Source organism: Solea solea, chromosome 15, assembly GCF_958295425.1.
Source record: "Solea solea chromosome 15, fSolSol10.1, whole genome shotgun sequence".
Taxonomy (NCBI): Eukaryota; Metazoa; Chordata; class Actinopteri; order Pleuronectiformes; family Soleidae; genus Solea; species Solea solea.
In genome coordinates this window covers 13,684,524-13,698,337 of record NC_081148.1, presented here as the reverse complement: position 1 = coordinate 13,698,337, position 13,814 = coordinate 13,684,524, and the positions used below count along the sequence as shown (strand labels likewise).

The 13,814-nt window shown below is 41.7% G+C and overlaps 1 protein-coding gene across 2 annotated transcripts; it reads right to left on the bottom strand.

Annotated features, from left to right (window-relative positions):
• Positions 1 to 298: 298 nt before the first annotated feature.
• fhip2a (FHF complex subunit HOOK interacting protein 2) lies at positions 299 to 12,565 on the bottom strand. Of its 2 annotated transcripts, none has more exons than XM_058651487.1 (18): positions 12,432 to 12,565; positions 11,240 to 11,394; positions 10,273 to 10,351; positions 9,238 to 9,407; positions 8,969 to 9,073; positions 8,749 to 8,871; positions 8,435 to 8,662; positions 8,114 to 8,310; positions 7,887 to 8,001; positions 7,659 to 7,735; positions 7,366 to 7,558; positions 6,298 to 6,461; positions 5,553 to 5,699; positions 5,364 to 5,454; positions 4,260 to 4,403; positions 3,395 to 3,535; positions 2,382 to 2,485; positions 299 to 2,290 (listed from the first exon to the last, which is right to left on the bottom strand). In XM_058651487.1, exons 1-18 carry the CDS (start codon positions 12,436 to 12,438, stop codon positions 2,173 to 2,175), a joined length of 2,358 nt encoding a protein of 785 aa, XP_058507470.1. In that variant the 5' UTR covers positions 12,439 to 12,565; the 3' UTR covers positions 299 to 2,172. The 2 variants fall into 2 exon arrangements, with proteins under 2 accessions (XP_058507470.1, XP_058507471.1); XM_058651488.1 differs by lacking the exon at positions 12,432 to 12,565 and adding an exon at positions 11,466 to 11,533.
• Between the last annotated feature and the right edge of the window lie 1,249 nt (positions 12,566 to 13,814).

The window sequence follows — 13,814 nt, the reverse complement described above, 5'->3', positions numbered from 1 at the left end:
GTGATGCTTCTACTCTGAAGGATTTCACAATCACGTAATCAAACTGGCCAGGAGACAAAAAAAAATGTGAAGCAACTCCTCCCATTTCACACTAGAGGAAAGCAGCAACGTGATACAGTGACGGGTCTGAGCTGACGAATGAAATCAAATGAGCAAATTAGGTTTATGACGATATCGAGAGTCCTGTACACCTTCACAAAACCAAATGACGTTTATGCAACACAAAGAGTCAGCGGCGCAATAAAATCACATCAAACTGCGGTCAAGTGCAGCCCTCGTATATCGAGTCCAAGAGTCCTCAGATATCCACAGTGTGAAGTAAGGCATCAGATCTGCCGGTCAGAACAAAGTGCTGACCGCTCTGAAATCATCACAGACGGCTCCACTGCCTCTCTTCCTTCCTTTCCACAATAAAAAAGAACGCTCAAGCGTGCGTTTACACCAGATAGTAAACCTCCCTTTGCTATTGTTCACATACACAGCCGTACAGGAAAACTTTGAAAACATAGTTGATTACAAATGTTCATGATTGACATTTTTTTAAAAAGTTTCTCATTACAATAGGAATGTTACTCCTGGTACAAGCAAGACTTTTTTTTTTGAAGGGTATATGAAGAAAAAGAAAAGAAAGCTTTTTGTTGTGTATATTTACAATACGAACACAGATGAATAAAGATAATGTGCAAATCTGATTCCATGCAAGTTGTTGCATAATGTAGTTTAGGTGCTTGAGTGATGGAAAGAGGGACTGAGAGAGAGAGAAAGAAATAAGACATGGCTTCAAAAATGACAAACTGCACGGCAATAAATCGTCACACACACCCCCAACAAATTCATCATTCCACACACCAACAAGCAACATTCACACTGGGAGCATAAGACAAAACAAACTAACTAAAGCTTATCTTAGTAGCGTCTTGATGTAAAAAGTTGAAGAATTAAACTTTAAATTCGAAGTAACAACCAAACATCATGCTCCAGTAAAACACAGCACCTTATTATTCGAACTCAAAATGAAACGGTAATACTGCCAAGTTAACACTTCAGTTAACTTCATGGGAGGTGATGATAACCAGAGGTCAGAGAAAACTGCAGCCAGTGGTTTATACACTGTTACGGGTGTGAAAAGCAAAACGATCGAGTTCAACAAATCAAAAATAAGACGTCTCAAGATGCCCGTTAGATATTTCCTAAAAGCCGAGCACAAAAACAAAGCGCCGAGGAACTTGAATAGTGTAACAAGTGCAATGCAGTGAGGTCCATGTGCAAAATCATACAACTTACAAAAACCCACCACGTCACTGAACATGAGAGCGATGGTGAAATCTTTGGGCGAAGGCGATTACAGACGATGCTCCAAACAGCACAAGCACTTTTAGACAAAAAGAGTTGAAAGACGAGGAAAAACAAACAGCATCTGTCACAACTTTGATTATTTTAGTTTTTTTTTATCTTAATACGATATTAATTTTAAACAAACAAATAAATAAAGGGGGGGGGGGGGGGGGGGACTTGGCATTTAAAAGACGAGAGAGTGTAGCATCGTAAATACTGCAGCTCAGGATGTTCTTCCTAACTAAAAACACACAAGGACAGAAGAGAGTTCTCTGCGGCCTCTCGTCTTCAAAAAAGACGACGCGTCAGAGGGATGAGATTTAAAAATGTTTCAAAAGGAAACGTGTGATGTCACACTAAGGCATTGACGTTTACAAATGGGCGACAATGTGACAGGAAAATAAATACACACACCATCTTTTCCCCTTGACATAATAATAATAATAATAATAATTACAGGGCTTTTATCTTTTGGCTGGTGAGAAAAGAAAAGGATTGTGATGGGAGGGTGAAAATGCAGAGGCTGAGAAAAGTCCGGTCTGCACCTCAGCCTCTCTCCGCTTCCTCCTCTGCTGGCTGGGCAGTGTCTGTGCTCTGACCTGCTCAAGAACAAGACCAAAGACTTTGTTTTTATGTTGGTGCCTGAGAGGCCAGAAGAAGGAGAGAGTGATGGAGCCGTCCGTGTGGGCTTTAACAGTCTTGCAATGATGAGCAGTTAGTGTTAATGTTTTGCCGACCCTGTGCCACCGGTACCAGCACACGCGCGCACACACACACACACACACCACAAAAGGCCCAGTTTAATCCTGACCTGTCAGCCAGGCCGAGGCAGACGGATCACGGCGAGGAGGAGGAGGCGGCTGCCGCGTGGTATTTGACGAAGGCGATGGCTGCGAGCTCTTTGCAGAACTCCTCGAGCACGATCACCCCCTCCAGCAGAGTCATGTGATCGATTCTAAAACGGGGGGGAAGACGCGTTAAAAGACCTGCGATGGCAAAAGTTAACGGCGGGGACGAGTGCAACCGAACTACGTGGAAGTACGTACGTGATGCCCTCGGGTTCCAGGCCGAGGAGTCTCTTCCTCACCAGCAGCAGTTTGGGTGTGAAATCTGGGATGCGGTGAATCCTCAACATGAGATCTCCCACCACCTGACACATGCAGCAACACACGCTGAGTTACCAAAGAACAGAGACATGACTCGAAAGCTTCAGTGTGGAACTTCTTCCACCTCCATTGGGATTTCGGATGAATTCTAGGTTCTCTCTTACCACCAAAACCCCTCCACTACCCAGATGCAGTTATTCCTTCAAGCAGAAGAATTCACGTTTCATGGGTGGCTGTCTGCAGCTCTCTTGTCGTGCTTTTTTTATTATACATTATACATCGGTTTGGTATCAGTCACGTGGTTTTCCATTACTATAGTACCTCCTGATTGTGGGCAGGGTCGTTATAGCACGGCTGCAGAAAACTGCTGTGACATTGATTTATATGCATCACAAACAAATTAGTGATGAGCAAAGACAGCGGTTGTTTTCAGTCTAACTGAATCATTAGAATCAATTACAATCATCACTTACTTCCGCAATATAACTACTGTGCTTCCATCAGTTGTGACGTAAAGGTGTGAGGCGTAACAATGGCTGCGTCAACATGGCGCGAAGTCATTCGGCAATGACGATCAACGTGAAAATTAGCTGCTGCCATCGACCTCTGAACTACACCGTGTGCTACTAGGACAGATTAATAGTAATAACAATACTACATTTGAATTGTACGTGCCTTTCTAACACTCAAGGTCGCCTTACATATTAAATAATGACATTGCAATGAAAAGTAGTTAGACAGTAGAGGACAATAGAGAGGTGCTGAAGATCCTCCAGAAAGAAGCAGGTCAAGTATCAGCACGTAGAGATGATTCTTACGAAATATCTGCATCAGGTAAGGGCCGTGCAATCTCACTCATGACTAAGTTTTGTAGCACATTTGTTCTCTCTGTGTTTGCGGTCAGTGGTGGGTCTGTAAGGTCAAGCCACGGCTGCTGCAGACGGGAGTCTTACCCTGACGATGACGGAGAACAGAGACCTGCAGCCGGGGGCCAGGCTGATGTAAGGGTCCAGCAGGTACTCGTGAAGGTGAGGGTGTGGTAACAAAGACAGCTTGGACAGCACAGCGGTCACCTGCAGGTTCACATCATAGGGCTGGAAGACAACACGAGACATCGAGTAAAAACCTGCATCTCACAGTGAAGTGAAGCTTTGTTTGCGATGTCCAGTTTTAGTCGGACTAAAACACTAATTTTTGTTTTTTTCTCATGTCATATAATAAATAAATTAAGTATCACATTAGTCAGAAACAGGATGAATATAACACTTGGCATTAAGAAAATCAAAAGAAATATTTAAATGCCCCAAAAGAAGTGCATTTTTCCTCTAAATCCATGAGTCATCTTCTTATTCTACCCAGCGTCATTTGATTTTAGTTTACAAAATGAATCAGCTGCTCCTTTTCTTTCCCTTGTTTTGTCTGAAAGCTTTTTTGAACTGTCCTCGTTCTCAGAAGATCTCATTTACATTCAGCTGCACTGACGTCGCTGCATTTGAATGTATGGAAATAAGAATCACGGCTCTTATTTAGAATAAGATGATGTACATGCAGCAGGCTTATTTATTCACTGGAATCTGGTCAAACAAGATCAACCAGTTCATCTCACGGAGAGTTACCATCGGAGAATCACTGAGTTTTATTTATCACCGATCATCACCAACCTGTTCTTTGTGCTCATTTTATTTCACAGGTTTTTACTTTAAATGAATTGTGAAACTTAAACAATTCGACATGTATTGAAACAGACATTTCACCATTAAGGCCCATGATTCGGAAGGTTGCCAGGGTTACCGTGGCTCTGGGATGAATCAGACTGACCTGATCTAGGATGCGACCCATCCGGTCGAAAAGAACCTTGAGGAAGTGGCCTTCAAAGAACGGCAGGTCCAAGTTACACTTCTCAAAAGGCTTTGGGTTTCCCCTCCAGTCCCACTGGTGACACACTCCACAATAGTCCCTGAACTGTGGGGAACAATTATCACAAATAATGAGCAACTGTATCTCACAGTATTTATTTATTAATTAGTAAGTAAAAAAGTAAGAAGAACAGGTCAGGAGTTTGATGGCAAGTGACCACAGCTACTTCCTTATAACTGTGCTGGCAGAGTGTGAATACAAGGGTATGAAGTAAGTGTGATAGGAATCATGCAGCATATATTGCAGATGTGCTGAATGAATGTTATGAACCTGGGTTCGTTTGGATTTATGGTTTGCAGTTCTCTCCTCCTTGAGTGTGTGGGGGCGTGGTGTGGGTGTGTCTCTCAGGTGGATGTTGGCAACCAGGTGACTCGCTGTGAGTGGTTCATTTAAGGAGGACTTGGCTCAACGTGAGTGGATGAATTGATGTGGGCCAGGACTATAAAAACCCTCCTGGACTTCCTGCTCACTCTTTCCAAACAAATCCTTAGTCTGCGTGTAATCGCGATGATGTTGAGAGTAGTATTAGTTAGTTATAGGTTAGTTTGATGTGTTAAGGTAAGCTAAGGAAGTTGTTTGGTGTATGGTATAAAAGTTAACTTTCCATGTAGTGTTGTGGCTAAATAATTTAAAGGTAGCCGTAGAAGCAGAGAGAAGCCATTTTTGTTTCACCTTTTCTTTTCTCCTGTCTTTAAGTTAGTAGCATAGGTAAGTTGTTTTGTCATTTATTATCTGTTTTATTTACTGGAGGTAAGATTAGGTTAATTTAAGAAGTGTTTTTGGAATTGCTCTTCTCTGAAGTCAGTAAAAAAAAACCTTCACACTTAGTTAAACACACCTTTGACTGTGGTTTCCCTAGACCAGGGATGTAACAATGAATGTGTGTGTGTGAAATGGATGAATGACAAAAGTGCAACAAGCTACGAGAGGTTACAAGACGTGAAAAGCACAACACTGACCATTTGTTGAGTATATCAAAAGCTTCACGAGAGAGCAAGAGCTGACCTGTCTGTGTGCGTCTCTGAGGTAGGTGTCATAGCCTGTGCCTTCAACCTGATACGATGACTTGGCCTCGTCAGGGACCAAACACAGGAAACTGCAGGAATCGATGAACATGTTAAGGTTAAAAACTTAAAAAAATTGACAACAAACTGAGCAACACTATACATGAAGCATCGCGAGAAGACAACACACCTGTTGACAATCTTGTGGACCTCTGTTTTCCCATCAGACTTGGAGTGGTCCGGACTCTGTGGAGGAGACGAGCTCAGCCAATCAGAACCAGACAGCCGGCTGTCAGGAGAGACGTCGTCACCAAATAGAGGATCCTCCTCAAGATCTCTGGAAAAACAAATGGAAGTAGGTTTATCAGATATGAAGGACTTCTTCATCACAACACAAGGTACACACAACCTGGATAAAAGCAGCAAACTACTTGTAATATTTAAGTCATTTTTATCCATTATAACATTTAGAATTGTGAAAATAAACTATGTGCTGTTAGCAGTTTATTGTTGCCGAGTTGTATTGTGTTTACCTTACTAGGTCTGTTTTATGATTTGGGGGATTTTTATGAACAGACAACAATTAAGTCTTTCTGATGACAAATCTCTCACACAGTTTATGTCTTGATTGGGTTAGAAAGACAACAATAAACAAAGTAATTGTTGTTTATGTTCCTTCTCCTAAACGTGACTCTGGTTTACTGCAGTATGTGACTGACTTGTACCATCATGACCCCACTTTATTACAGTTCAGAGGATTCCCACTGACTGGACACACAGCACTGAATAATGCAGAGGAAGTGGCAGGATGTCTAAAAAACACAGGTACTTAATGCATTCATTTTTATTTCTGTTTCTGTGTCTGTGAAAAGCATTCCCCCCCAAAAAAGTGCATGTGCTGAAGCAGTTCAGCGAAGTCAGAGACGGGTCCTTACACGGCATCTTGTGGCTGGCCGTTCTCGAGGGGCTCTCGCTCCTCCTGTGGTTTGTTCTCTAGGTAGTTCCTCTCCTCTAGGTTACGCAGCACCAAGCTGTGGAGGATGTGCTGGTTGGGTTTCTGCATCAGCTGCTCAAACAGCCTCAGTGTCATGATGCTGATCTGAGAACGGGGACAACGGGTTTAGCTTAAAAACTCTTAAATCCACAACCACATGCCAGACATTTGCTCACTGACAGAAACGTAAACAGTGGCTGTTTTAAACATCAAAGAAACAATTCCACTTTTTAATGTGATGAAAAAGTGTGTAGCGGCTCTGTCGGACACTAATTAACATTTATCATATGATTCACTAGAATGCAGAAGCTTTGAAGGGCAGGCAGCCAATTTGTCCGACATTGAAGATGCTCACATTAATGTCATCAAGGAATATGTTCTAAAAATCAGCCAGTGACAGATGGTGTTAAAGGGATAGTTCAGGTTTTTTAGTTGTATGAGGTATTTTACAAAATACCAATAGTGAATTTGCAGAAGATGCCACAGAATACAAACTACATCTGTGTAAATCAATGTCTTGAGAATACATTCACAATAAGACAGATTGAAGTTTGCAAAGCAGAAAATTAGTGATTTTACATCACGGCACACAGAAGTTGTTTTTCTGCTGCTGCCTCCATCAGTACGTTCAAATGTTGGGACTCAGGTGTTGGTTTAATTTACTTAAGTGACATAATCTTACCAAACAAGGCAGCAGTGGACCAGCGGCTCCCGTTTCCTCGCAAAAGAAACAACGCTCATATTCTATAGAAACTTTGGTGTGGAGTGAACAGCTTTCAAACTTCCAGTTGGAAAAGGCTGAGATAACGCAGTGAACATATTCTTAGGATATAAAATTAATTTCATTTGCCTTTTGTTAAGTGGTTAAATGATGTCTTTCTGTTATTATCAGTGAGAGCAGATGTCTGGGCCCCAAGCTTGTAAATGAAAATACCTCAAACATCCACGTTAAATACCTGAATGATCCCTTCAAGGACACACCCAGTAAAATCAAGTATGTGATAAGAACCTCATCTGACAGGTGGTCGCAGTGCTCAATGAGTCGGTGTCTGAGTGGGTTTTGAGCAACAGTTGCTGAAGTTTCTTGGTCTTTTTCTTCCCCCAGCAGGAAGTAAACCGTCTCCTGTAGCAGAGCCTCCGATGTCACCTGCCTGATGATCCTGTTCAGCAGAGCTGTGGATGTCAGGATGCCAACCTCAGACCTACGTGGACCGAGAAGCAGACTTTGTGAGTTAATGAGGAGTCACGACACACAAGACGGCAACAAGAGTTTCAATACAAGACGTTTGATTGATGACTTACGTCTGCATAAGCTGTGGTTCCATCACAGACACAAAGAATCTTTCTCTCACTGCTTTTGCCAACACTGCAGCTGCTGACTGCAAGACAATGAGAGCGAGAAAAAACCTGTTCAGTCTTTTGTGACGTTCAGATACAAAAACAACTCATTTGGTGTGTTCTTTTATTCAGCCAGTACAGCCACAACAATAAGATGCATCATAACACAGTTAGTCAGACATGGTGAAGGACCTTGTGAGCCTCCTTGATGAGTTGGTCACAGTAATCTAGCCAAGACAGGAAGGAGATGAGAGGCCTCTTCCCTGCGAAGATGGCAGCATCCTCCTTTAGGTTATATACATCCAGACTGGAAGAGACAGCAACAAAAATATGAACGATTGATAAAGCTCTTAGAATAACTGACGTGAAAACTTTAGATGATGACAAATGAACACTATGAAAAAGAGAAGTAACTTTACCCCCAGTTGACTGCTTCAACTGTCTCAATGTCTAAAGGGTCCATAGACTGTGGCAGAGCTTTATAGAAGGAGACCAGTCTGTCGGTCAGAAGCTCACAGAGCTCAGTGTTTTCAGTTAAACACTTGGCAGCAGCAGGCTCTGGTAAACTGACCAGCAGCATCAGGCCCTCACACGCCTTCACCACTATTCTGCCATCCTAACAAAATATGTGAAGGACAGATACAATCAAGAACATGGGTCATATATACCAACTTTAAGCCCACAGCCCTAACCCTAACAAAAATAAATGACACACTTAACCTAACTGATAGGTTACTCACAGGGCTCTTTGTGAGGTTGAGAAGAGACGTGACGAGATTATAATTGCTGCCATTATTGTTGTTGTTGGTTGGACTGGATGTGGCAGTAGCAGCAGCAGCGGCAGCAGCAGCAACTTGTGGTTCCTCTGGGCAGCCAGGCTGTGCCTCTCCCAGAGGCTGACCAGTGTCTGGAGCCTTCACTTGCTCTGCTCTTTCAGGACTCTTTGTTTCAGGTCTCCTTGTCTTGTTCTGCAACCAAAAAAGAAAATAACACACTTTCTGAACAATGTGCTACAACATCCAACAGGGCTCTTGCTGGTGTCACAGCAACTTACCTCAAGGAAGAAGTTGACAAGATATGGGTCCTGCTTCAGTTTGGCACAGACTATACAAAGAAACTGAATCTCTTCGTTTTCTGTAGGAGCAGCAAGCACCTCCCCACACAGACGCACCAGTTTCTAACAAAGTAATGAAGCAGCCACGGAATGAAAAAAACATTACTAACAAGTTTAGAATTTCTCAAACTACTGAAATCCAAACTGCAACACTTCTCACCTGCACAGGTCTGTGGACATTGATGTGTGGTAGGAGAGGCTGACGAATGTGTGCTAGTAGCTTTGTGTAGAAAGTCAGCACCTGCTGTTTCATCCCTGGTGGACACTGATGGAAAATCATGCAGAGTGTTAGACCTTATTTGGTGCTGTCCATCAAAATAGATGTATCCACAGCCCATGTGGAAATGCATATCTTTTGTGATATGTGTATGTTATTTTTAAGTTACAGTAGTACATGTACAAATAGTTACTTAAGCATGGCTGTCTTACATCAGCTTTGCCCAAAGTGAAGAGCGTCTCCAGGATCTTATGGTGTAAGAGATACTCCATACAGGGTCCTGTCTCTCCAGACTCCCTTTCCCTTTCTTCCTGGGTTAGGATGTCCAGCATCTGTTCCAGGTGGGATGGGATATTGGTGTCTGTGACTGGAGCTTTGTCATCTAATGGGGGATAAGGCAGACAAGTCAGAATATCTGTTTGTTCATAATCTAATGACAGGAGAAAAACGTACCATTTTAATATGCAAAGGTTGTTTCCTTACACAGAAACACTCCAGTAATGAATATTACATTAGATTCTGAACATGAACTTGCCAAAAAGACTTGAAAAATTAGTTGCTTAAATTGACTCAAAACATTGACAATTCTGAACAAACAATGTCAGCAGAATTTGCAGAGTGACTTCACAAGCAAGCTGATACGTTTTCATAACATTTAATGTTTGTTTTTTTTGCTGTAATTGCTGAGTACACTTATACTTATAAAGGTAGAGCTGCTCAAAATGACTACATATTAGGGAGTGGGAGAAACCAGCACTAAAGTGAAAAATAATATTTCCTTTTCCAATATATATAAGGATTAGATGTCAGTCAGTTCAACCAAATGTTGTCAAAAAATAACATAAATGGTTTAACAATAGATAGATGTTTGCAGATACCACAGTTAAGCACAAAGGAAATACTGTCATGGACAGCTGGGCTGCTTTTGTCCAGAGTTGTTTAAGTCTACAGCTAACTCAACCAGGACAGCATTCTCAGCATACTTAACAATTATGAAAGGTTATTTTCTTAAGGCAACTGTTTGGATTTTAGTGAGTTGCTATGTGTATATTGTATATTAAGAGATAACACAATAAGAGTATTAATTTGATTATTAATTTGATTAATCAACTACAAGTACATACAATTTATGAACATACATAGTAAAAAAAAAGACAACGTTGAAGGCAACCTATAGTACAATTATCTACCTCCAAGGATATCATGATCATAATAGGTGTGCATTTATGTTTACAGACTTTTCTTACCTGAAGTCTCAATGTAATAATGTGTAATAGCCTTCCAGTGATAGACAAAGTCCTCCTGCAAAGGCAGTGAAGGGGCAAGCTGAAAGGGATAAAAGATAAATTGTTAACACAAGCATAGGAAGGTTACGGCCCTTCAAGCCTAATCCTCTAGTTTCCAGAAACAAGTTATCAATGCTTAAATGCCAGGATAAGTTAGAGTCAGGACTGCGGTCCAAGACACAGCCAAGATTCTCTAATCATTCAGGAGTAAACATTTCCCTTTCAAAAATATTGAAATTGTAGTAGATATAATAATTGCTGGTATACGAGTTATTTCCCTGTGCTTTTATATGCGTTAAGCAGTCGGATTCACTTGCCAATCAATCACATTCCTTATCATGAACAGCCTTGGAACAGGTACCAGACAGGTCACAGCTGCATTTTGGCTAGTTGGCTAGGTAGCTAGCTAGCAATTATTCAGAGGTTTCTAACAGCGCTGGTGCATAACCCGCAGACTATCGCTTTAATAATGACGCGGGGACGTTTGCGCAACGACAAGCATTGACCTGCTGTATTATTTCGAAACCACTACTCATAAGACACCGCAGTTTGAAACGGGCAAGCTAGTTAGCTAGCCACGATTTTAGCTTATAGCTTCTTGCTATTCTCATGAACCAACGTCGAAGGTAAAGCGGCTCAGATTGTCGAGCTACGTTCATGACATGCTCCAGTTATGGAACATCCAAATAATAGATGTGTAATAGAGTGGTTATAAACAGAGACACGCACGTATGAACAATAATCAACAGGAAATGAACACAAACACAAAACGCTAACATTAGCGTGGGCTAGTTAGCAATGTACCCCAATGCTGACGTTACGTTATGTTGTGTCTAGGAGCCCAAATGCACCCTTCACACGTATAATACTATATTACATATAAGCAAGCCAGAAGACAAAGATATGTTTAGATTAAAAAGAAACTCACCGCTTCCACCGCATGCTGGAGGATTGACGTGAATTTGGAGAACATTTTATTCTTCGACTGGACTAGTTTCTCTCGAGAAGACCTAGAGAATTCCTCTATCTTCTTCTTCCTGTTGTTGCCGCCTCGATCCAGATTGGAGGTTTCATGCAACGACCCTTGTAATGAAAGAAAAAAATGTAAGCTATAAAACCGTGACCACGTTGGACTTATGAGGCCTGGCACTAACCACTGTAAACAAGACGTCTACAGACTCCAGTCAGGTACGTTCACGCGCTTTGGACACGGTGGCACTTCCCTCGCCAAACAATACTAATCTAAACCAGCAGGGGGCGCAATGATACAAGACATTGCCTGGCGTATAATTAACTGACGACGAACTTTGCATACAAATTGAGCGAGACACCAATTCACACTCAATAACGGGGTCTACGACTAGTATTTTCTGCATGGAAACGAGAATCAATAACTCTACTTCAAATATAACAGCGGGCATCGGATTTCGATAAAGCAGCAAGCAACACAAATGATGTGGAAAATCACAGTGAGCGAGTGGAACATTTACTGATTATCCTCCTCACGTGACAATTTTAACTCAGAAATTGCAGCATAGAGGTTGATGTGAAGCAAAAATGACACTGATTTGCTGGACAAAGTCGACCAATTCAATGTTTAACATTTCCTTTCAAATGGCTAATTGACGAATCGCTACATCAATAAATGTGAGGAAAACATTGCTCCAGAGCGACTGACAACTTCATGTCCAGTCATCATCTTAGAGGGAAAAAGTAGGTCAGCTGCTTGAAGGTGTAGGTGACCCGGCAGCAGTTGAAACACATTTCACTCAAAGATTCTATGCACACGTTACGTCCGTAAATGTGTAACTTTATGTTCAAATATGGACATATAAAGTTGTTGGAAAAAGAGAAGGATGCTGTCTGTTCCAGGACACGCCCTGTCGCTGGAAAGTGCTCACTCCATCGCGCAGCCTGGTCTAGTCTCCCAAATGGCAGGACTGTTTCCTCCCTGCCTTTAATCCCGTCAAACGACAGCCCCCCAAAAATAATTATATTATAGATATATATATATAGGCTATCAGGCTGTTTTTACTTCCCCATAAACTGCACCGCGGGCATCTCCTCCTGTTAGTCTCCGCAAAGACAGAATTGAAGAGAGAGAGAGAAGCTGTACCTACCGGGCATGTCTGCTGCTAGAGGTGAGTATCTTTTGCCGCAGAAGCCTTCATAACATCACATATATGGATGAAAAAGCTCTTGAATGTGTATATAAATCGATGGTGACGGGTTTCAAGCATGAATGCTGTGGAGAGCAGCAGCCTGTTTGCGTCGTCGTTCCAGAGGCAGTGATAATGACTGTTATTATAAGAAGGTTACACCGGTGCAGAGCTGGAACTACAGCGTCCACTGCTGCAGCCTTTTGTGGACAAGCCTACAAGTTATGATGTTGATGTGAACACTGTGCATTCTGCTGCACGCCTGCTATAAATAGATGACACCTCTGTGATTTCTGTGAAGTTGTAACAAACCCCCTCTGATTGCGGTTTCCCTGGACATTTGGTGCCCAACATCTTTTCTGTGCAAAGCTCCACACTCTGATTGTTGCTTGAGTTGACAGGGAGACTGGGTGCATTTCTATAGTGTTTTGATTGCGTGAAATTATCACTTGTGCAAGGCTTTAGTTGGTGAGGTGATGGTGAAGTGCCATCTTTGTGTTAGTAAAACTCTACAAACTTATATCTGGTGCAACAGTTTTTGTTATGTGTTCATGTCTTGCCAGATCCAGAGCTGCAACAGCACAGTTGATAGATACACTACTAATCAATTATTGGAAGTTCTCTACTTTAAAAATTAATATATTCTGCTTTTTTTCTGCTTTGTGGAAAAAGCATGGTCAAAATAGGAACATAATTCACTCATACTTCCAGTTATAAAACATTCATATGGCTGCTGGACCAGTGAAATGCATGAAAGTAGAGCCCCACACCTTAGACCTCCCATTTAAGCCAAGTCAATTGTATTTATATGGCCTAACATCACAAACACAAGTTGCCAGGAAGGGCTTTACAGTCTGTACTGCAAGTGACATCCTCTGCCCTAAAAACCACAAAAAACTAAAAAATGGGAGAAACCTCAGGAAGAGCCACATTAGAGGGATCCCTCTCCTAGGATGGGCAGCCGTGCAGTAGGTGTCACATGTACAGAAACAAGCTCAGCAGATTATTAACAAAACATCAAATTTACATAGAGAGGAAACATAAAATACAACAGAAGCTAATAGCAGAGACAGATGGTTACAATAACTGTTACCACTACTGTTTTTAATATTAATATCAATATTAGTATTAATGAGGTTCTGTGGACACAAGGCTACCTTTAAAGAATCTTAATGGCCAGTGATGTTTTGAGCATTTTTACGATTTAATAGCATTTTATGACCCAGAAAAGTAGTTAAATAATCAATAGATTGACTCATGACTTCAAGTGCAGTCTGTTGTCACATTTTCATAATGGAACCTTGCCAGAGCAGTTACCAAAATATGCACCATGTATCAGGTACT